The sequence below is a fragment of the Natator depressus genome, chromosome 8, assembly GCF_965152275.1.
Source record: "Natator depressus isolate rNatDep1 chromosome 8, rNatDep2.hap1, whole genome shotgun sequence".
Taxonomy (NCBI): domain Eukaryota; kingdom Metazoa; phylum Chordata; order Testudines; family Cheloniidae; genus Natator; species Natator depressus.
Window position 1 is genome coordinate 19,361,321 of NC_134241.1, and position 23,996 is coordinate 19,385,316.

The 23,996-nt window shown below is 43.0% G+C and overlaps 1 protein-coding gene across 1 annotated transcript; it reads right to left on the reverse strand.

Annotated features, from left to right (window-relative positions):
* Nucleotides 1-17,153: 17,153 nt before the first annotated feature.
* Nucleotides 17,154-23,572, reverse strand: MSX2 (msh homeobox 2). The gene is made up of 2 exons (XM_074962100.1): nucleotides 23,099-23,572; nucleotides 17,154-19,042 (listed from the first exon to the last, which is right to left on the reverse strand). Exons 1-2 carry the CDS (start codon nucleotides 23,448-23,450, stop codon nucleotides 18,618-18,620), a joined length of 777 nt encoding a protein of 258 aa, XP_074818201.1. The 5' UTR covers nucleotides 23,451-23,572; the 3' UTR covers nucleotides 17,154-18,617.
* Between the last annotated feature and the right edge of the window lie 424 nt (nucleotides 23,573-23,996).

Below are 23,996 nucleotides of genomic sequence, written 5' to 3' on the forward strand. Positions count from 1 at the left end.
TTAATCCAGACGCTAAGGGGCTAGTTATCTCACAATGGTTGCAAATGGATTAAGTTTTCTCTACACTACAGTCTCCAGCTCCTCTGCTGGAATTGCACTGATGGTGAATTACAGCTATGAGGTTTGCTAGGATGGCCACAGATCGTGTGGTTTAATGTGGGTCATACACAGCCTTCTTGGTTGCTTGACACCTTGTTTAGTCATTCACTCCAATGCAAAAATTAGAGTGAAGTAAGTGCAAACCATGAGCAGTCTAAATTAGAGTTTCTTTTACGCCCACTTGCCACTTCTAGTAGCATGGAATTGATGGCTGTGAAATTCTCTATACAGCTTAAGGTATCTTCTTTAGTAACCAAAGGTCACAGAAATGAAACTCTTTCTTTTAAATAAAGACTTTCTAGACTGTTGTTACTAAGGAAATGGGTAAATCAGCTCAAACAACGCAAGAACTGATACGAACCTTCAGCCAAAACTGGCCTAGAGGTTTGGCCTGAGCCACAAAATTCAGGTCTCCATCACAACCTTCAACACCCCTAAAACTGAAGTTTTTCAGATTTAGGGTCTTTGTTTGCCCCATAACAGAAATAGGGGAAATTTGGAGCCAGACTCAAGTTCTGATTATGAAACCACCACTCACCAAAACATTCAGAGAGATGCATACATAATGTTTTACTTTGGGGGCATCTTTTTGCAAAATCAGATCCAAACTCTTCTTTTGGGCAACTTTCCCCCTCCCATTACCGCTCATGTTTGTTGTATCCCTCTGTACTTCCTGTTTTGGGCAGGAAGTAGAAATGGAAATATCAAAATACCCTGAAAATGGCTCTTTACATGGTATTTTCATCCCAGCCAGAAATAGGAAACATTAAATCCCATGAAGAAAATCTAATGTTGCAGATTCCGGAGCTCTGAACAAGCATCCAGGCTTCAAGATTCATATTCAAACCTCCAGATCAGCTAGGGGGCAGCTATCACTGTTAATTAGCTATGTTGCACCTCCTAAAATGTGGTGTTTGACAGTCACTGAGAAAAATGCAAATAGTTTACATCAGTTTTGGTTCTCCGCCATTTGAGTTTGAAAACCTAAAGCCATCTAGCACAAACGTTACTAACGGATGACAGTATGACAGAACTGAAGAACGCTGAACTACAAAATTGTGCAATTGTTTTGGGACCCAGATTCTGGCCAGCCCTTAGGTATAAAGAATGTCCCCAGTTTGTGTGGCCCACATCAGGATCAAGTAGTATTCCAGTCCCTATCCTTGGGGACACAGGGCACCATGGCTCTATACCCCCCAGGCCTCCTCCAGTGGATCTAGCTCTCTGAAAAAAGGGGCAGGAATTTGCACATCATAAAGAGATGTAGCAGATGGCAATCTGGCTCTGCACTCCCAGGAACTATCAGAGAGAGAATGCCTCCCACTGCTTCCTCTAGGGCAATATGGACCTGCATCCTTACTATGAGCATATCTGAACCCCCAATAAGATAACAACATTAACATTTTAAAAATGTAAATGGCCTCCAAAAGCGTTAGTGCATGGTCACATTTTGCACATGTATGTCTTTTTCTTATATAGGCTCCTCTTACCCTCCCCTCCATCCTGATTTTTCACATTTGCCGTCTGGCTGTGCCCCTACCTAACTCTTGAGATAGCTTCCTAGCAAATGAGTTATTTTGCTGCAGTACATAAATCCTGAAACAGCTAAAATTCAAAAGCTTCATGTCCTCAAAAAAAACCCCAAAATCTACTGTTGTGTAGAGTGATCAGGGAACAAGTAATGTTAGCTGGATGGAAAATGTTTGCAATGCTCTTTGGTGTATTCAGTTCCCTGATCCCCCAGTGTTTTGCAGTCGTGGTTGGCCTATAATTTTCAGGCATTTTTGGAAACGATGATGAATCATAGCATTTCTAGATCTCAAAGGAAAAAGTGCAGGCCTACAGTAGTGTTTCCTAGTTAAATATATGTTTGCAGTTCACCATGAAGTGCTGGGTTTAATGAGCAGCTGCAATTTACTTATCTTTTGGATGGATCATTTTAAACGCATGTTGGAAAGTGCCTTTCACCGAACTGCCCATTAGAAGTGAACTACAAAGTAAATGGATTGTGTAGGAAGTATTTCTTATCTTACCCCTGGAATACCCTGACTGCTGGGGCTTCTTAGATGAAGAGTTTTTAATGTTTACAGGGTTTGGGGGTGGTTTTTCTTTTGTTTGTTTTTGGTTTTTTACTAAAAATGACAAACGTGTTTTCTTATTTTCTCCCTGCCAGTGAAAAGACAAAATAATGATAGATTTAAACAACATTCCCAGGGGGTGTGTTTTATGGACGGAAACAAATGGATGCTGATTTACGGAACTGACATTTTAAATAACAGCTTCGATTTAATGTGCAAGCCATTTTACTCCTGGGTATTTAATGTTGTTGGACATACCTATACGGCATATAATGAGACAAGTAGATGATAACTTATTCATTTATAGATGGTTCTCGAAGGCTGTCATTGGCACGTCGGCAGAGATGTAGGAGACTATTCAAAGATCCAACAATGTTTGGACCGTAATTATTTGTTAAATGCTTATTCCTGGAGCGTGCTGTGCACTCTTGCCAGGTGCTGAACATCCTCAACCAATGGGAGTTGAGGACACTCAGCACCTTGCAGAATACAGCCCTACGTGCCAGCTACGTGTTGGCATTTCACCCCAGTGAAATACTACGGGGGTGCCATTTTTTTTGTTTGTTTTTTCCATTCCATTCAGTATAATCCAGGCCTTAGTGGCCCTTAATGATGAATGTCCCGAAGGGCTGATGTGTTTCGCCTTTGGACTGATTACTGATCAGGTCTCCATTTCCACTGTGTGAGTAGAACCCACCCTTCTCACAACTGGAGTGTGGTTCGATGAAGCATGGAGCAGCGTTTGGTTTCATTTTGGAAAAGGCTCTGAACAGAATAGAAACCTTGGCAGCATAGTCTGGAGGGATAAATGTAGGGTCAGGAGGTTCCGAGTTCTAAGCTCAGCAGTCTCTACTCCCACTGAGGTCCATACCAAATGCAGTATGTAAATATGCCGTCAAAGCCACTGCACTACTATTATTTTAGCATCCTGTTAAATAACGGTTGTTTCACTGATCCAGCTGCATGTTTAAAAAGAATTACCAACATCAGCTATTAATTTCCAGGCCACCTAGCCTATCTGATTACCTCTACATGTACTTGTTTGTACCAAACCACCAACTAAATAAAGGCAAATGTTCTAGTTATTAGAAAGTTGCCACTTCCCTTCCATAGGTGGGCGAGCGGTAAAGCTGCCAGCATTAAGAACTTGCATTCATTGTGCAGTTGTTAACCTGGAATGCTCTCTGTGATGGCCCCCAAGACAGACATGTACTTCAGATGAGAACATGAGATCTCTTTTTCTACCTGAAGAGTCTTTTAAGTAATAGCTATTATCCCTGTGACTCATGCACAGTTAAACCGCCTTCACTACCAAGAGAAAGAGCAGATGATCATCTGCTGTTGGATTCGGCAGGATCAATCAAGTTCAAAGTGATATGTACAATGTAGTGACAACAGCAGACTTCAACGAAGCTCGCAAGTTCCATCTGATAAGTGTTTTGATGCTTCTCCAAGGCTTATATGACCCTTTGGGGCTGTAAAATTCATCTAGTCAACTTGCAGAAACAGGTTTCTTCTTGAAATTGCCAGTATGATTGGTTTTAGGATGAGGCTGGAAACACAATGAGAACAAGCCTTCTTCATTGTGCTTTGGGATTTCTGCTTCTAGAATCGTACAAAAGAAAACAAAACAGCAGCAGCAAATAACCAAACAACTTTGGGGGGGAGGGGGGGAAGGTGGTTTGTGTTTGCTTCCAGTTTTGGGTGAAGGATCATTTTGGGGCAGAGGGAATGGGTGTCTTATTTAATCTAAACTGATTGCCCATCCCCTATTCCAGCCTCTATATTAGTTTTTCTCCCTCACTCCAAAACAGCTTGGTTAGGGCCATTTCTTGATTAGTGAAGTCAGGGTCAACTCTTTCCAGCTGGATTGAATTAAGGCTCTTCCACTTGCTCATCCCCTCAAGCCATGCCCCTTTTTCTCTAGCCTCTCTTCTCCTCATGCTTATATGGCTGCCAGGCTTGCTTCCTTTCACCCCCAGCCAAAGTGTAGCTCCAGGAGGAGCTCATTAATTCACACTAACGATGGGGAATTACTGAATATGGCAAATTAGTGAGGCTTGATCTAGCCATTATTGGTGAACTGACGTAGGAAGCCAAGTTGAGCCCCTAAATGAATGAACACAATAAAAAAGGAAACGATAATACATCAGACCAAACATATTGTGCTCGTTTTGTTTTGACAGTTATAGTTCAGTCTTAATTATTTATGGTGACACTTCATGATGTGCTAGCAAATAAACTGTAGTAAAAGCAAAGAAGTCTTCGTAATATGACAATTCATTACAGGCTCTCAGCTATTAAGTCTTTTCTGAGCATGGGGAAAAGACAGAGGTTTTCATGTGGATAAAGTGTGGACCAGTGAGGTTCCACTGTGCATTTATTTAGCTATTTAAAAGATTTAAAAGAGACTCTTAAATAGCTAAATAAGAGTTACATATTAAATACAAAAGCTGGTCTTTTGTTTAGTGGGACTCAGGAGGATGGATCAGTTCCCATCTCTGCCACAGATTTTGTATGTGGCCTTGTACAAGTCACTTAGCCTCTTGGTAACTGAGTTCCACATCTGTACAACAAGAATAATGGTATTCCTTTCTCCCTGCACTTCGTCTGCCTCATCTATTCAGATTGTATGGTTGTTGTTTTTTTTATGGCAAGGACAGTACCAACCTCAATGGTCACCTAATCTTGGCTGGGGCCTCTTGGTGCTACCATAGAACAAATACATGATCTTTCATTAGAGTGAAGGCAACAGGTGCACCATTAATTATTTCTAATGTTTTCTCTCAACTTCTAAGGGGTGTGACTTAACTTCCAGTCCACTAGAGAAAACCCTAACAGCACAAAGTCAGAGAACTGCATGGAGTGACTAACTTCATTTTGTTCCAATACATGCCCAAAAACACCCTTGGAAACCCATGATCTTGTGATGGTGTGTAGTAACTTCAGTTCCAATTCTGCAGGTGCCAAAGTTACTATCAAGTTAATGTATTTAACTCTAATAATAAGTAAATAGAGATTCATGAATTATAATTAACAAATATACATTGGGGGTCTATTCTCCTGTTCTTCCCGTTAACAGAAGTTACGCACAGAGGAATCATAGAATTGTAGGGCTGGGAGGGACTTTGACAGACCATCTCGCCCAGCCCCCTGCACTGAGGCAGAACCAAGTATACCTAGAATCTTCCTTTATGTCTTGCCTCCAGGAGGAAGAACGCCAATCACCTCTGGCCTTTGGCTAAGATGCAATGTGTTATCAATTGAGAAGCAATGGGGTGAGAAGAAGACTGCCGTGCAGGAAGTCCTGCATTCTAATCTGACCTCTGCCACTGCGTGGACTTGGGCAAGTCCCTTGGCACCAGGATCTGCCTTGGTCTTACTCAGTTGCACAGAGTGGGGGGCAAGTAGAAAGGAGCCTCCAAGCCCCGTTGTGCAGCCCATATAAGAGCCAGGCAAATGTCCAGTCCCTCTGCTCAGAAGAATTCAAGCAGTGCCTCCTCTCTACTTCTTCAGAGGCACATGGCACCCAAAAGGGAGGAGCAGCAAGGAGGTGAATCCTATGCACCAGACACTGAAGCTAGCTAGCCATATCCAGGAGGAGGCTACTAAGCTGCCCCTCTTAAGAGGGCATTCAGGAAGGTTGTGCACTGAGAGGTCTGGGAAATGTTCTACTTCTCCGAGGCAGAGCAGCACATGCTGCTTTCTCTTGGGTGAGGCAGCTCAGCAGTACCATTCACTATGGGCTGCACCATGAGTTATTATTATTGATCTGTCTTCTGCAGGAAAGTATTCTGGGAAATAGTCTTTTCCTCACCGCCGACCATCCCAGGAGCTCACAATCACACAACGAAGTATATAGAGCGCTGTACGGGGATGTCAGAGTCTCATGACTCCCTTTAACATCACCAGCATTAGGTGGCACTCTGAATTATTCTCTCAGTGCATAACACTGTATTATTGTTTCAGTGCTTTCAATGAAGCTAAGTTTTTCCAGGCAGCAGAGTTTCATGTCAGCCTCACTTTTTACCCTCCCAAGGCCCTTCCAATAACAAGACGCCCTGCCTATAGAATGGGGAAAACACTCAGCTTTGGGGAAAGAATGAAACAGAACTAAGGGGGTAGCTGGTGTGAGTGTGGGCAGAGGTGCCCTCTGGAATGAATCAAACTGGGAAACAAACACATTACAGTATTCTCCTAGAGTCCCCCCCAAAACCCAGGTCAGGCTTCACTTGCTTATAATGCTAAAGTTAGATGCCACTTACCATAGATTGTTCAGAACTTCAAGTAGGATTATCTTGTTTTGTGCATTTTTGAGGAGCACTGAAATGGCTAACAGCTTGACCTATAAAGTGCAACATTGGGCTTCAGAGTGAACATTTTATATCATGAGTAAGAACAGGCCACACCTCCCTCAGAGCTATCATTTCAGGCATAGATTTGGCCAGGTATCACTGAATCCATACACATTGCAAAGATTTTCATAAACATCAGTGCTAGAGACATGACAAACAAAAACAAGACCCCTGAAGTTTACTGTTTAGATTGTGAAGCATAAGACACAGCTGTGAGAGAAAGGCAGAGCTAGCAACCTGTCTGGCTAAGCTGGCCCAGTCTGACCTAGCATGTGTGAGGAGGAAACGGGTCATGGTCTGCTGTGCCCACCAAGGGCCCATTACTTTTGTAGCAATGGGACAGACATAAGAGTGGCTGCTGTTTCTCGCTACGGCATTCTTGATCTTTCCCTCTCTGGGCTAGGAACCTGTGGCTCTACTTTGAATAGTTTTGTTTGCCTGCGTACTGTTCCAGCTACCTTTTAGCAACATCAAATGTACATGCCTTTAGATTTTCCTTGGAACCAGGGCAAAACATACAGTCTAACTTCAAAGAAAACACCAAGTAACATACAGTATCAGACCTGAGTTAGCACAATTCTTTCCAAAGCTGGAGTAAAGGGGAGAAAGAAAGAGGACTCAATACTGGTTATTGGTTGTTTAACTTTTTTTTTTTTTTTTTTTTGAATAGCAAGAGAGATCATTTTGATCAGCTACGTTTTTTAAAAAGAAAAGTGGACAAGAGCCTGATGAAAAGCCCATTGAAACGAATGGGAGTGTTTCACGGATTTCACTGAGGTTAATCATCAGTCCATTAAATACACATGACATGGAGGGGCCTTTCTGATTGAAACAATCATCACTGACAGTGTCAGGAGTCAGACAAGCATGTGTTGTACAAACCCATCCCATGCAGCTCTGCCAATGTACAGATTTGACCTGTAATGTTTTTTAATCTACAGTTCTCAGCCCAAGCCAAACTGATACAGAGAGAGTGGCAAAGGGTGGGTGAATACTGCCAAAAAAAAATTAAATGGCCCAAATAGCCATTTGCAATGTTTAAACACGTTCACTTCAGCTATATTTGCACCATTTTTTATATTCACTTTCCACAAATATTCTGTTGTGTGAGTTTACTGCCACGAATGGCCATGGGAATAGCAAACTGTTAAGCAGATGTTATGGAATCTTTACAGAAAGTAAATTTTCAAAATATAAATAGTAGCATTTGGACTCAAAACATGACTATATACCAGTACCTACCCAATCCGGGAGCAGAAAGAATACTGTTTAACACGTGTCCTGTCAAATGTACTCATCACAGCTAGAAGTGTGAATATCCAATACTTGCAATTAACTGCTCATGAATAATCAACATACCAAAAATTATTTGTGGAAATTATTTAGCAAAAACTTCTGAATTAGAGCAATGGTGGTAAGCTCTTCCTGGACTATTTCTGAAAGGAGAGAGGCAAAAATCATCAAATAAACTGTTCAAAATGAACTATTCACCCGCTCAAATATTCCTGAATTCTGCTGTAGTTTTCTGACATGGGGACTTAAGCACCATCTTCAGCAAGCTGAGAACCAAGATAAAAAAAAAAAAAAAGAGAGAGAGAGAGGTTTAAACACGATTCTAGCTTGGTTTCTAGCACACCTTGGCAGGGTTCCCTGCCCTCAAGAAAGGTGCAAGGAGCAAGCATTAACTCACTGAATCCCCAAGGTCCCTGGTCTAATCATTTGCATTTTAAGTAACATTACATAAGGGAACAAGACTATCTGTAAATCACTAGCCTGGCGTATCCTATCCCAGTATATTATGACCTTAGTTCAAAACCCTTCACATTAGAGATCATGTTCCACTTGACTCTTCATTTCAGTTATTTTCTGTTGCTCCTTCAACAGAGACAAACTGAAAATAAAGGAGGTTGCAGAATCCTGACAGCAAAAGTGCTGAGGGAGCATTTTCACAAAACGAATAATAAAGAAGGAAAAAAGCTTAAAGATCTTGCAGAGATTGTCCCAAGCAGCCTTATGTAAACGATAAGCCTCTCTCCCGCCCGTCACTTGCAAAAGGGTTGCAATACATACATTAAAAAGAACAGGAGGACTTGTGGCACCTCAGAGACTAACCAATTTATTTGAGCATAAGCTTTCGGGAGCTACAGCCCACTTCATCGGATGCATTCTAAGGTGCCACAAGTCCTCCTTTTCTTTTTGCGAATACAGACTAACCAATAAATTCATTGCAAGTCTGCATGCCCCAAGTGCTGTGTGGTGTTCTGCTTTGTGAATCTTCAGAGTGATTAGATCACTGTCTGTTCCTACCACGTTTAATTCAAGAAACAGGAGCGGGATGGACCTCCATGTTTACAGTTCCGGACTGCTATTTTTTAACACCGGACACTGATTGTGCTTAGCACCTCTGAAAATTTAGATGCAGGTTGGGGCCTGAGAAACTTGATTCAAAAAGCTCAGCTATTACAGTGATAGGGAGCTAAAATAGCTCACTTCTACCTTCAAATAAAAGTCAAACAGAATGTGAGCTCCGTGTGGCAGGGAGTGTTTTCATTACATGCGCGTTCAGTGCCCACAAAATGGAGACTTACCTCTGCTGGGTCTTCTAGGTTCTACCAGAATACAAATATAATTATAGCTGTTGAAAAGCTCTCCCACAGAAACACATGTACCTTGATTTTCCAAGACTTGTCCTTTACATGCCTCTTCCATTGGGGAGAGGTGTATGTTTAATTACAAAAAGGGCTTCTTGAGTGTAATCTGTTTGCAGTTCAATTCCTTTACTGGGTAAATCCCTTAAACGCGTTGTCATTCCTTATTTATTGATTGCAGGTATTTGGGGTTTAATTGAGCAAGTCGGTCGTGGCCCAGGGCAGGAGTGGCGCTACATGAGCAATTAAATCTGATTAGCCAGAGCCCTTTAAGACCCAGCTGGGTGATTGATAACCGAGACCAGCATTCCTCAATTGACTCGCTACATCAAAAAGGAAAAAGGCTTAGCCGAGAAATGCACGGGTCCAACATGAAAAATAGCAATGCAGTTGGGCAGATTAGACTTGTAAAGGAGCTGAACTAAAGGAGAAAGAGAGAGAACAAACCCGATCAGCCCATAAAACAAACCTCGAGGTGTCTTCTCCTTTAAAGGGGGGGGAGCCCTCGCTGTAATTTTCAAGTAAATGACCAGGTTAAAGTGAAACTGAAATATACAAAGAACGAGGTTAGGCAAAGTCTGTTTAGCTGTGTCTTTAACACCCATCATCCCCTGGGAACTGAACTCCATCCATAAAGCTGTCGTCTGTTTGTTAGTGCGTTTGTCTGCTCCATCATTAGATCTTTTGCCCGGTAGTTTAAGAAAATAAACTGGCTGAAAGAACAGAAGTGAGCAACCACCATTTATCAAAGTGATGAATGTGCAGCTTCCATGTCCCCCTCTTTGTGAGAGCCATTGTCAGGCAGGAGAAGTTATTGATTTTCTAGGGGAGTGTGTGTTTAGACACAGTTCTTTGGCACCTTTGGCTCCTGGTCAATTTCCTCATCGCTTCCTAGTAAATTTCTGAAAGTTCAGCTTGTCAGTAGTGGTTAATAAGGGGAAAGACCTCGTGCCTTCTGCCCTTCCTCATGCCCACACGTTCTCTTTCTCACCCGTGGTAACAGGACACTAGATAGAAGGGTTTTTTTTAAATGGCAAACATTGGAACAGAGAGTGATTTAATTCAGCAACAGCGCTCCTTTATAAATTGCTGGTCTGGTTAAAGCAGCTTTAGTGTTTTTCATTCCAAAACGAATGAGTTAATGTAACCCTTTTAGCGCCAGTGTTTAAGTCTCAGCCCTATATTTTAAACATCTTGGGGCAGATCCCGAGCTGGTGTAAATTGTCCAGGCCAGGCTACGTGATAATTTAGACGGGAAATTCCCTTATGCCAGATATAATTTAACCCTGCAGTGTATACTGACTGGTTAATAATGCATACTGACTGGTGTTGCCTACATCCTCTCCTCTAATAACTAGGGACAGGGGAATTCAAGGGAAAAATCAGACTAAAAGAAAAGTGTATGTCATGGATAAGACTTGATCCATCTAGGAAGGGGGATTTCAATCTTATTCTTTTATAACGAACAATTTGCCCTGTTGTTGAGGTGGTTTATTTCCTTTAAAAACTGGAAAAGCATAAAAATATAGCAACTCTCCCCACTCACCATTATTTTTCTATACTTTGCAAGGGTGAATCGGCTTCCCCACGCATGATTCTGATGTTGCACAGTGTCTCGTTTTCTTTTGGGCACCACTTAGGCCCCAGGAGATGCGGAGAGAGCACGCCTCCTGTATGTGCTGACTTTACACAAGGATCAAAACAGCATGAAAGCAGAAATCATTGGGGAAGGGAGGAGGGCGGCAGCAGGAGCTGGACTTCTAAAACCCTTCCGCCCCATAGGCTTTAATATTAAAAAACCCCTAGGAGTCTCAGACACTGTATTAATTAGTGCAACCACCCATGCAAAGTTGGGTTTGGAGCAGCATTCTTTGCCCTGTGTGAAACAGCAACCCTCATAAACAATTGTTAACTTGGCCTATTGCCTCTGGTAAATTACACAGCATTAAAAAATAATGCTTTTCATATTAGGCAGTAATTAAAGGTTGGGACAGCTTTTAAACAAGAGGGGGAGGGGGAATCAAAGAAAATATAAAAATGTTCTTTCAAGAGTTATGGGAGGCTAATAAAGTATGTCTGTTATAGTGCACCACTTCGCCCCCAGCTACAGCCAAACTGGAGCCACTGCAATTGCCTCTCAATAAGATAATGATATTCCTTTCTCTGCTATTAAAAGGCTCCCAGTGCAAACTTAAAATGATTTATTTAATTTAAGAAATTATGAGGTGTAACTTCAAAGCGTAAGCCGTTAGTAATGGAAAACACCAGGTTGTTTAAAATTATAATAATAATTGTTTGGAATACAGTGACATCAAAGTGCTTTCATCACCAAATAAAATATGGCACAGACCCCCAAATCCAGTGGAGTTTATTGAGTAGACTTTTTTGAGTGTTTTTATTATTTCCTTATCAAGAGACATTATTTTAGCAGCTCCTTTTCTCAGCTTTGATGTTTTGACAGTCTTAAATTAATTGTATTGCCTTTTGGGGGGAGGGGCTGGAGGTGGAAGATTATTCTGACTGCTTATTTTTCATTATGACTTTTTTGTTTTTGTTTTCAAGGACCAGTATGTTATTTAACACAGCACCTTGATAGCGCAGTTGGATTGGACTGGCCATTACAAGTCATTAAAAAAAAAAAATCTGTTTCCAAGCAATGCATTACACGTCTGGGAAAATATTTCTACTTAAAACAAACTTTGAATTGAACTCTGGCATAATCAGTTTAATAAAATGGGCAGCACATATTTTTAAGGAACATGTTTTTTTTTTTTTCCTTTACGAGATTCTTGCTTATTCAACTCAAAACATAGCACTCTAAAAAATACATACAGAACACTTGCCAGAAAGACCTGACTTGACAGTGAGGCTGTCACAGAACGTTTTAATTTCCTTGAACAGTCTTATAAAACATTAATCGAACATATATTTTTGAGTCTCTGTCCTTCCCAAGCAGAGCAGAATTATTCCAACCCCCTTTTAAAATGGTAGTATTTTAAAAATACGTTGCAGTTGCAGCTTTATAGACCGGTATTTCCACTAAAACAGCAGGGACAGAATTGCTGTGGTGTTAAAGAGAGTGAAATATAAGGGGATAGAAAGATTTTTATTCCTTTCCTACAACTAGCTGAGAACTGCAGCACGTTCGTAGCCAAATGCCTTATGTAAGAGGGTGGGAAACACGCATCGAGGTGGGGAGGAGGGGAATTATTTATATTGTGGTGCTGACATCGAAAGCGAACATAAATTATATTGTAATCCACCCCTTCTGATTTCCGAATGCAAATATGTGATGTATAGGCTTCTTGAGCACCTTAGTATATTTCACTTGTAAATGTCACTTCATTCGATATTTTTTGGTACCCTGATCTATAAATGTAGTGAAATAAATCTCATCATCTGCTCTAGGGATGATGAGAGAAAAAACTCACAGACATGACTTTTTGTAGGGGGAATTTCTGCACCCAAATTGTAAGCGTTGGGAATGATGGATATGGGTTAACTTTGTTTTTAAAAAGTAACCCAGATAGATGCGCCTTCGCCTTTAAATGATTGTTTGTTATTAATAATGTGCAGGATGGGAACAATCCCGCCTTGATTTTGTCCTGTTGAGAGGAAAGTTTTTAAGGGATATGTTAGTCTGGAGGTGAAGGAGGGGGGCATAAATCAGAGATGAGTACAAAAGATAGATTAGGGAAAGAAATGATAACTTTACTGCCATAAAGAATCTCTAAAATTTAAGCCTGATTCTTATTTCACCGGTGTAACTCAATTCACTTCAAAGGAGTTACTCCTGATATACCAAGTGTAAGTGAGCTCAGAATTAGCCCCCTCAAATGCTAGGACCTTATTTTCTTGGTGGTTCAGTGCTTCTTCCAACAGCTGAACTGCCCCGGTAGGGAAAAAGAAAACAACAAGAAGTTTATTCTCGAATTTGGAGTTGTGAGCGAATGTTGCAAGTGTTCACTTGGCAAGGTTCCTCTTTACTCTGACCCATGGGGGTGGGAAGGACTATGCTTTCTCGATTGTGTCTTTTTTTCTTGTTTGCCACTGTGTTTCCATTTCTGCACAATGCTTGCTTTGTGCGTGTTTGTGCGCGTATATAGGATCCAGAACTCCAATGCAAACATATACAATTCCCACCAGCTATATAGAATTTATTCTGAAAATTAAAATGGATGTACATCGAGAGAGAGAGAGAGAGAGAGTATACACGTGGTTCAGAAATACAATACATTGGGACAAATACACATTATCGCTCTCCATATCTATATTATATGTATGTGTGTGTATATACCAGGTATATGTGTATGTATACTACAAAATGCATAATCCAGACGTGCACTATGATAGCAAGATATATACATTCAGTCCTTTCAGGACAGAAATGTGGGCCTAATGGAGTCTAACTTGGTTCGTTTTGTGATCCTGAAATTCTTTCTATAATAGCTGTCATTTTACCTGAAAACAGGCCACGCTTTTACTCTCCTTAAATGAAAATCATCGGTGACTTCCCCCCCCCCCCCCATCCCAGCTCTTTGTCGTCACAGAGCAGGTGGCCAATACTGCAAATATTAACTAGTTTAAGCTAAAAGGAACACATGCTTTATAACCTGTAGCGTAATTCCCTAAACGCCCCCTCTTTACATAACGCACAGTGCCTTGGGAGTAAGAAGACAAGGACAGGGTCTGTCAGATTTTGTTCTGAGTACCACCATGTCAGCCCGAAAAAAACGCCTTCCGTTTGAACGGCTGTGTAGTGATGTCATTCCGATCGGAATCGGGCCCCTGGGTCCCAGTGTAGGTATTTAGCTAGCGTGTTTTTTCTCTTCTCCAACGAAAACAAAATTGAACCTGGTTGGGGCCCGATCCTGACGTTCCTCCTGGCTGTCAAGGCAGGATCAGGGTCTTTCTCACCATCTCCCGTGCCAGCCCGTTCTGAGCTGTTTGCCCAGCCAACTAAAATAATTTGGAGCCCGATCCCATAATCATTCGCTTGAGCAACGTTTACTCACGAGCGTAAGGGCTTGCGGGATAAGGCGAGCAACAGAGCGGACGATTGAAATAAAACTTCTGGACGGTGACCCGTTGACTAATAGATGCCCGGTAGTAACAACTCGCCCCTAATAAAATGCAGGCAAGCCAGGGAAATTCCAGGGGTTGGCAAGGAAATGTGACAACATGAAATACAGACTCCATGTGCCTATGGCGTGGGTAATGAATTCTGTGTCAGAAACCGCGTTCCCTATAACTGTTTATGTCAACAAATCCAATGGTGAATTAAAGACCCAGACGGGTTCCGTTGCTTTGCCGGCCTGCCTCTCAGTCCAGCAAGCTGGAATTTCAAGGATCGGGATAATTTATAAGGTAGCATTTTTATGTTTGTTATTTATTGTTCCAATTATCGTTCACTTAACAAAAAGCAACCGGAACAGTTGCCAGCTCGCTGGTTTCTACTCATCGCACCTGCTTTGTGTCAGAAAATACTTCGAGAGCAATTTAACTTTGCATTAGAGTAACTCATTAAAGACACACCTCTTGCGAACGGGGCGGGGGCTTGCCTCGCATTTAATGACAGCGTTCTGATTTCCCTGACTTCTTGTAATTGATTCAGTTACAGATCTGCCCGCAGGGCAGCTCCCATTAGGCCGGTGATGAGCAAAGCTTGACACCTCCCTCTAATAAAACAGAATACTCAATTACATTGGCCTTTCTGGAGGCTTTAATTTGAACACGTGAATAGTGGGCGCAGGGTGAATTGCCCATTCCCCAGCTCGCTCTTAGGGAGTGTCACACGCCGTCTTTGCTTTGTCATAATAAGGGAGCACCCATGTTTTGGAGGCTTTTCCTTCAACACCCTTGTGTTCTGCCATAAATCTGTAGCCCTTTTAAGGATCTCTCGTAACACACACAAAGCTCCGGTGCTCAAAGAGTTTCCAGTGAAACGATTTAGACATAATCCCTGACACTGATGATTTATGCTGAAGGTTCAAAATACTGCTGCTTTATTTATAACCCTCCCAACCCAGTTAAAAAAACATTCAGGAACGTTTGGGGGCTATGTAGGGCGCGGGGGCGGGGGGGAAGCTCCTGCAGTTAGAGAGAGAGAGAGAGAAGCGGTTGTCTCAAGTTTTTATGTGGCAGTAAATGCTAATTTGAAAAGTCTGCATTGGAGATTGTATTCCTCCAGCTTTATCCCTTGCATTGGGACGGGGGGAGGGGGAGGGCTAAGGCCTTAGGCCTTGGGGTCTGATCCAAAGTCTACCGAATTCAATGCGAGGCGTTCCACTGAGATGTATAGATCAGACCCTTGATCCTGAAACCCTAATTCAGGTAAAACTCCCACTAGCTAGAGCGCGGGGTCCTGATTCCACCATCAGGACTTAGTATTATAATTTGGTTTCAGTGACATAATTTAGGCACCTAGGCATTTTAGACCTTTGTACCCTTCGTTTTGCAACCTAGGTCCTGTGCCTAATTGTTGTCCCTTTCCGGGCCACTTCCTAGCAAGGGCCGCGCTCCCCCACCTCCCACTGGCTCGGGTCCTAAGTGCACTGAATGAGCCAGGGAGCCAAGAGCCACCAAGAAGGTTGTTTAAAACATGTGGGGCTCTATTGTCCCATCCATATTCAAGATGAACTCTCCCTGCAACAAGAAAAGGAGGACGTGTGGCACCTTAGAGACTAACAAATTTATCTGGGCATAAGCTTTCCTGAGCTACAGCTCACTTCATCGGATGCAGAGTCCTGCTTACAAAATGATGGGCTGGTATTTCCCAGCGTAAATAATCGATTTCCCCAAAGGTGGGGAAGAGCTCTCAGGCCGGGACCAACGGAGAAACCCATCTGTCTACATTTTTAAAATTATAAACAGTCATTGCTAGGTAATGGGCATGTCCCTGTCCTTTTCTTTTTAAGTAGAAAAGGAAATATATTGCTTCGGGTCCCAGTGCTCTCTATATTACCTATCGCGAATGCAGGATCGTTCCCTAGCCAAGGAGAAGAACAAATCCCAGGGCAAAATGCAGAAGCATCACTGTGGAGGACAGGCCCTCCAAACTATCTCAGCTATTTAATATAACATTGTACTTTATCTTAGGCAAGACATAGGGTAGACAGGTTTCAGAGTGGTAGCCGTGTTAGTCTGTATCCGCAGAAAGAACGAAGAGTCCTTATGGCACCTTAGAGACTAGCAAAGTTATTTGAGCATAAGCTTTCGTGGGCTAACGCCCACTTCATCAGATGCATGCAATCTCCATGTAGTAATCTCCATGACAGCGGAGCCAACTAGTCAATTTCAGGAACTAAGGGGTCATACACTACCTGTTCCCATGAAGTGAGAGGTGGATGCTCTCCCTACTTATGGGTGATCATTTCAGTGTAGATGGGGTAAATGCATTAAAATGTGTACTAGACTATTTCAACCCTTCCCTGATGTGTGTATCTTTTAGATCCACACCCTTCAAACCTTCCCTATCACTGACTACAACGGGAGAATTGACTGGGTTGATGCTCATCTGCCCCTGGGTGTACATCTTTAGGAACTCTACTGGAGTCAGAATTGAATAGAGATGCCAGTATGAAGGGAATGGGGACTAACCAAAATGATCTAAATATTATGTAAAATGACGTGTTGTAAAGAGCAGAAGCGCATAGGAAGAGTTATTAAAAACAAGGGCAACTCACAGGTTAGGCTTTCCGTTGTGAATTTTTGGCTCTCAATTTCAACTCTGTGTGCTGCATATCTGGCTTTTTTTCACTTTAAGATTTATGGGGTGGGGGTGGGGAAAGCGAATAATAAAGGCAACCTAAAGAGGAGTTCTGATTACTTCTTTGATCATTACCCAGGACAGACAACCAGAGCGAAAAATTATCTTTAAATAACTCCGAACACTGACAAACCCAGACACAATTAAACAAGGTTGGTTTTTTTTTAATTTAATTCGAAAGAGATAAGAAATAATAAATCTTCAATAAAATATATAAAATTGTACAAGACATCCCTTTCAAAGGGACTTTAATATAATGGGAGTGGAGACAGGTGGGGGACTGAACTACAGTGGAAGACAACACATCCTGGAGTAGGTCAAAACTTTGTGGCTCTTTTTTTTTTTTCTTCTCTCTCTTCACAACATGCTTTTTAAAAAATGGATCCAGGAGAAGTTCTGCCTTCAGCGAGCTGCATCCTCTATAGTAACTTTACCACAAAGTTTAGCGCTAGTAATAATAATAATAATAATAATAAAACAATAATGATTATAAGCCTGGGCTATATCGTGCCATTGGTTTGTAAGCAGAACTCCCCCCGTGAAATCCAGGAAAGGAGATCAGTTTGCAGAGCAGTGGCATCCTATTGTCCCATATGTTTCTTTTTGGTACCTGAATCTATTGGTGTTTTCAAGAAATGCTTAAGTATGATTCACGATATTGGCATTCTTTACAAGGTGATTTTTTTTTAAAGCACAAATTATTGCAAATAAAAAAACAACTCTGCATTATGGTTTGATAGTCCTTGCACACTCTGGAAAAAAAAAAGCCCACCTCTTTTCTCCATATCTCTGTAGTATGCTTCCACCCCTCCCGCTTCGAATAGCATCATAGAACCAAGCGTAAATACACCTGGCTGTAGATGAAATTATTAAACACGCAAAGCAGGAAGGGATAAAGACAAAACTCTTTGCCTAGAGCCCTCTCTGTGCATCCCTCCTCCCCCACAGTGCTTTGAAAAAAATGTTTAAGCGAGTTCTACAAAAAAAGGGGGAAATAAATGATCCGATAATGGGGTGGGTAAAGTTATTATAGACTTTACTCATTTAGGGGCCCGATCCTGCGGTCCGGGTACGCTCTTTGTTGCTTGGGTGCAGGGTGGCCCCGTTTGAAAATGCAGGAACTTGCTGCCTTTGGCCTCAGTCTGACTCTACTGGGGCCTACTTCCTATTTACAGTGATTCTCTGTCTTCTAGGGTTTGTTTTAAAAACAAAACTCGATGATACCTTTAACCGCCCAAATATTAAGTGACAAGACTTAAGCTTCAGTTTAGGGAAGGAACCATTCCTACTTTAAAACAGGTCTTGGGGCTCCTCTAGGAAGGGGATAAGGAAACTATGCCTTGAAAATACAGGATTTATTGTTTACCGATTCCTTTGTCTCATGTGCAGTATATAAAGAGAACTATATTTATTTAATTGTATATGGTTTTATATTTTTCTTTCAGGATCAGAGTCTGAGTGCTCAGATCAAGCTGAGAGGAGACCCTGGCTGCGTTCCCAACCTGTAGCATACAGGCTGCTTTACTTTTCTAATGCAAACTCCTATACACTTGGTATGGCACATAGAAGCCGGCAGAAACAATGACCAGAACTGGTTTTCTAGTGCGTTCTCGGATTGGACAAGATCCGCCAGGAAGTCTCTAGAGCCGTTGCTTTCCTTTGGATCTTCTTAAGATAAGTGGTACATGCTATATCCGACAGGAGTAGCATAGAGTCCTACAGGTGGGATGGGAAGCACAGGTCTGTGAAAAGGATAAGATGGTCCATACAGTGAGGCCGCCTGGATGGGAGAGTTGATGGGGAAAGGTAGACTGAACCCAGAAGGCAGCATGGGCTTTGCTGCCATTTTTAGCTTCTCTAACTCGGCCTCCTGCAGTCTCTTGGCCTTGGCCCTCCGGTTCTGGAACCAGATTTTGACCTGGGTCTCTGTGAGGTTGAGAGAGCTGGAGAATTCTGCTCTTTCCGCGATGGACAGATATTGTTTCTGGCGGAATTTGCGCTCCAAAGCCAGCAGCTGGGAAGTGGTGAAAGGGGTTCTGGGCTTCCTATTAGTCTTGTGCTTCCTCAGTGTGCATGCTGTGGGACTGAGGTGTCCTGGAAGGAAAGAAAAGGCCAGTTAAAAAAAAGAGGAGGAGGAGGAATGCTTAAGGAAAGAAAGGGGGAAGAAAACGAAGCTTGAAAGTATGTTTGGGATTTGTTTCATTCACAGCCTCCTGGAGAGAACCCCCAAATCTGCAGTACTAAGAACATGACGTATAAGCAGTGCTTGAACTCATTGCTGTCTGGGTCGTGGGCTGTTTTACACAGCACAAGGAGAGACATCCCGGCCCCATTTCACACAAGGCAGGTAGAGAATTCCCATTCCCCTATAAGCCTTTACGTGACAAAAACAACAAAAAGCAAACAACATGTGAGGACATCAGGGGGTCAGACCACATAAATGCAGAGTACCGTGCAAATGTCTAAATAGCTTGGGTGAACAAGAATTCCTAGGACCCTCTGTGTACAACGAAGTGTAACGTGTTATCAAAGAAATACGTTCTGAGAAGTAAAATGTCTAGCAAGGGACAGAAATAAATCCACCATCATCACCACTCTCCAGGGATTTTTCCATTGGGAACAACATCTTGGGCCAAATCCTGCAGTCCTAGTAGGCGTTTTGCCGGAGAGCCATAGAATGGGATCTGATAATATTCTTTGTGTTTGCTGACACCTCTACCTGCCTCCACTGAAATCGGCGGCGGGGGGGGGGGGGGGGGGCGAAGGATCGGGCAGTTTTATTACCTTTTCTTTTAGATTATTCCCAGCCCCTCTCACTCTGCTCCCCTCCTCCCCCCACCATACAATGAAAGAGAAGCACAGGAAGGAAAGAAGGCGAGCCCTTTTTCAACATGTAGCTTTTATGACATAGGCTAATTAAAAACCCCGTATAACTGCAGCATCTCTGGCCAATGCAAGATGTGGAATTTGTTACCTATCGTGTTCCATTGTAATCCGGGCCACAGCATTTACATTGTTATGTTAAGGAGGATCACTGATTTTTCTTAGAACACTTTGCATTTCAGTAGTAACCTTCTGGGTTGAAAAGAATGACTAAAATGTGAGCAAGTGGGAAACCTGGGACGCTTAATTGGCTTTAATTCGAAGTCTTGAACAGGCAGCTCGTTCTTCAGTGCGATATCGAAAATGACAACCTGCCCTAAATGGCTGGTGCGGTCTAGACACGTTTTTGGCTCTATTTCATACACATTTGTCAGTGTCCGTGCACTCCATTTGTTAATATATTTTTCTTTTGCCTCTTTCAACTTTTTCAAAGGACGTTTTGAATTTTAAAATAGACTGGCCAACGAGTTTGAAATGCGTGTGTTGCAAAACAACCCCCAGAACGGTTCACCGTTTGAAAACGAAAAGTAGAGCAAGGAAAGGATTGCCCAGAATAAAAGCAAACCTTAAATTCTTAATCCCTATTCTGCTTACTGAAGAGAAGAGTATTTTCTAATGCAAAACAACGTGTGGTTAATACATTGGGGGCGTTTTCATAACTATGCAGCCAGTGTGGGTATTTCGTGCAGTCCTAGAACTTCCTAAAACACAGTGAACATAGAATTGCTACGCTTTTAATACACTCCATTATGCCACATTTTAAAATGAAATTATGATTAGATGTTCCTATGAATTTGCTTCTCAGGAAAGATCTCCAAAGGCATGGTTAGACGAGGGGCTTCAGACTTATGCCTTTTCCCTCCTTACAAAGCATGTGAAGACTAAAAAGGTAGATGGAGGGTTTATCTCGAAATTGCAATCACAGAAAACGAGATAGTTTTATTCCACTGAAATCAAAAGCAAATCTTCAAATGGCATCAGGAACTGGCCCAACAAGTCAAGATTTCTGCCACGTGTGTGTGTGTGTGTGGGTGGGTGGGGGACTTTTGACCTCATATAAGTACTTATTTTTTAATAAAATCCCAATCAAAGGTTTACTGCCAAATACCTGCAAACTTTAACCTATGTATCTTTCACCATTTCGGCATCCTTTCAAATAAGTCACCTGAGTGTAGAGCAGTGATAATAAACAGAGCACTAGAACACATCTCACTATCTTTACTGTGGACAGTCTACAGTATTTGGTGAAATGGCTTATTTTAAAGGTATCACTTGTGCTTTTCACTAGATTTTCTGGCAAATCCTTGACACAGTCACCTGACTGCATAATCCTACCTGTGTCAAAGAAACCAACCATGTAGTTTAAGCTACTCCTCTCTGGTCCCACTGATCACTCCCTCGACCAAACATAACTTTTCAAATAACCTATTTTAAATGCCAAGAGTGAGCAGGATGATGATCTACATCATCTCTTGTAAGAACCCAAACAAAGTCACTGACCTACACACAACCCTCTAAGACTTATCTAGTGTCGGAAGTCAACAGTTATTTGACAGGGATAATAGAGGCTGGAGAGGAAGGGAACCCTCACTAATAAGGGTAGCAAGCTCCAATTTTCATGATGTCTTAAGCCTTCTTTTACCAAAACCTAGGACCAGACACTAGGACCCTCGTGCAGGCAAAATTTCCACCGAAATAGTGAATTCCGTGAAGAGCCATGAATACTTCAAAATTCCAGCATGTACTTTCCGTGACTTGTTAAAGTTGTAGAATGTTGTGACCTCTGGATTATTGGCAATTTTTAATAGAATTAGGAAAAAAGCGGGGAGCTCAGTGACCCTATGATCGTGGAAAAGAGATATGTGGAGTAGTGTCTAGGTAAAAATGTTTGGCCTTGTCTATTTCTAGGTCATAATGTGTTCGAAGCTGTGTGCTATAACTAGTAAAATATAGAAAGAGCAACACCCCCCCCAAAAAAGCGTTTGGTTTAGGGTATTTTCATACCCTTCCCTAGCAAACCTGGGGTACATCGAGACTGGGAGACTTTTCTGCACAAGAATGAAGCAAAATTATGAGGGTTTTTTTTTTTGCCTTTTACACTGTTCTGTCTGTTGTCACACAATCTCTTCAGAACGTCCCAGACATCACATTAATTTGGGGGCTCAAAGAGAATTGAAGGAAGGAACATACACAGATACTGGAAAAGTTAGCACCGTAGCTTTGCTAAAACTTTCTTTTCGTGATACTAGATTACAAACTAAACGCCTCGAAGATAGTTAGACTGAGCAGATCATATCTGTCGGTGAAGCAGTTATTAGATCAAAGCAAAGCAGCCCTTTTTAATTTTTAAACGCAAGCTCGAGGTAGGTGTCTTGATCGAGCTGTTATTACAGGTGCGTAACACCACTGGCTACTCTCTGTGTGGGAAACTATGGAGCTGCATGGCCATTTAAAATATATTTTTGTCATACTAGGTCAACCAGATTCCTGAAGTTAAAAAGGGGCCGAAACACTGGCTCTTGAAAGGCGGGATGGGATCTAAGCGGGCTAGCTGCGAAGTTCAATGGCGAAATGCACGAGTGTCCACACACGGTTGTGTAGCTACACATGGAATGCCGCTGTGAAGCACTCGCCCCACCAAAGGCAGCGGCATGCATGCTCCTGGCGTGCATTACTCGCCTGTGGATCGTGGGCCATTGAATGGGGCGGAAACACCTCTAGTGAGAGGATCCCGCAGACGTGACAGTGTCCTCCCCAGTTTCACACACGTTAGGGCAGGCACTTAGCGCAGCCAGCTCGGATGGGTTCATTCATGCGCACAGTGGAGGAGCCAGTATCCCCCATAACAACACTGGAATTCTCCTGGGAAGCGACGCTCCGTCCAGTGCAATTTGCGACCTCATTCTAAAATCTCTCCTGACAAATGCGCGGTGTCTGGGAAACTGCTGCGGGACTCCGGCTCTTCACTTACACGGGGCCACACAGCGTCTAGCCAGCCACCCTCCATCCACATCTTACCGCTCAAAGACTCCTTCTTGGACGTGAAGGAATAGATTAAACCAGGAAGCAGCAGCCAGTTCCTAAAGGCAGAGTCAGCGCCCTCCCTGGAAGCTAGGCGGACACAGATCTGGTTTCATGCCCCAATACAGACCCTTCTCCCACGCGCACGACTCAGCCCCCAGACGCAGCATTTGTTAACTCGGACAGCCCCCATCTGTTCTATTTAGCCCCGCTCGTGTCAGAGCCCCAGCGCCGGGCAGCACTCACTTGGTGGAGGGGAATATCTCCCGGCCTCTTGAATCCAGGAGCTGCCGTCTTCGGAATTCTCCGATTTGACCGACGAGGTTTCCAAAGTTTTTGTAAGCCCCCCGGGGCTGTGAGCTTCACTGGAGCCGTGCCCTGGCAGCAGCAGGTTCCTGGAGGTGCCCAGGCCAGCTCCTTCCATGCCTCCCCCGCCGGGGGTGACGGGCACCTCTTTGGAGGGCTTTTTGTCGGACATGAGCGCTTCCACGCTGAAAGGCAAACTGGAGACTTTGATTTTGTGATGATCCTCGGCACCAGCTGCTGGGCCCTCTTCATCCGAGGAGAAAACCTCCTTCGTCTTGGAAGGAGAAGACATCGCTGCGCACCCCCACAGATCCCTGTGCACTGCGCCTGGCACACACACACACACACACACGCACACGCACACACACACAGCTCTGCTTGTGTGTCCCTCCGACTCCGTGCGGCTCCTGCTACTCACTGCTCGGGGACCCGCCAGCTCCAGCCACTCAGCAATTCGCCCCCTCCCCCCCCGCTTCTTTTTTTGGGTGCTCCGTTGCTGTTTCCTCCTTTGGGAAGTTGAGTCAACTCAGCTAGCCAATCAGAGCAGCCCTGGGGGATGACGTCAAGGTAACACTCTTGTGATTGGTTTTGAGTGGCTTCTCCCCCCCCCGCCCTTTAAAAAAAAATAAATGGGGAGTTAATGACATGGGCAGCAAACGGAGCTGTGTTATTAAGGAGCCTTCCAGGGCTATAATCATGCCAAAGCAGGAAAAGTCAGTTGGGTAATTAAGGCAGGTTAATTTAAGAGGATTCTAAGATTCCAGATTTTTCTCTTTTAAGCCCCCCTCCCTCCTTTTAAACACTCATTTTCTCTAGCTTGTGGCATAACTGTCACCCA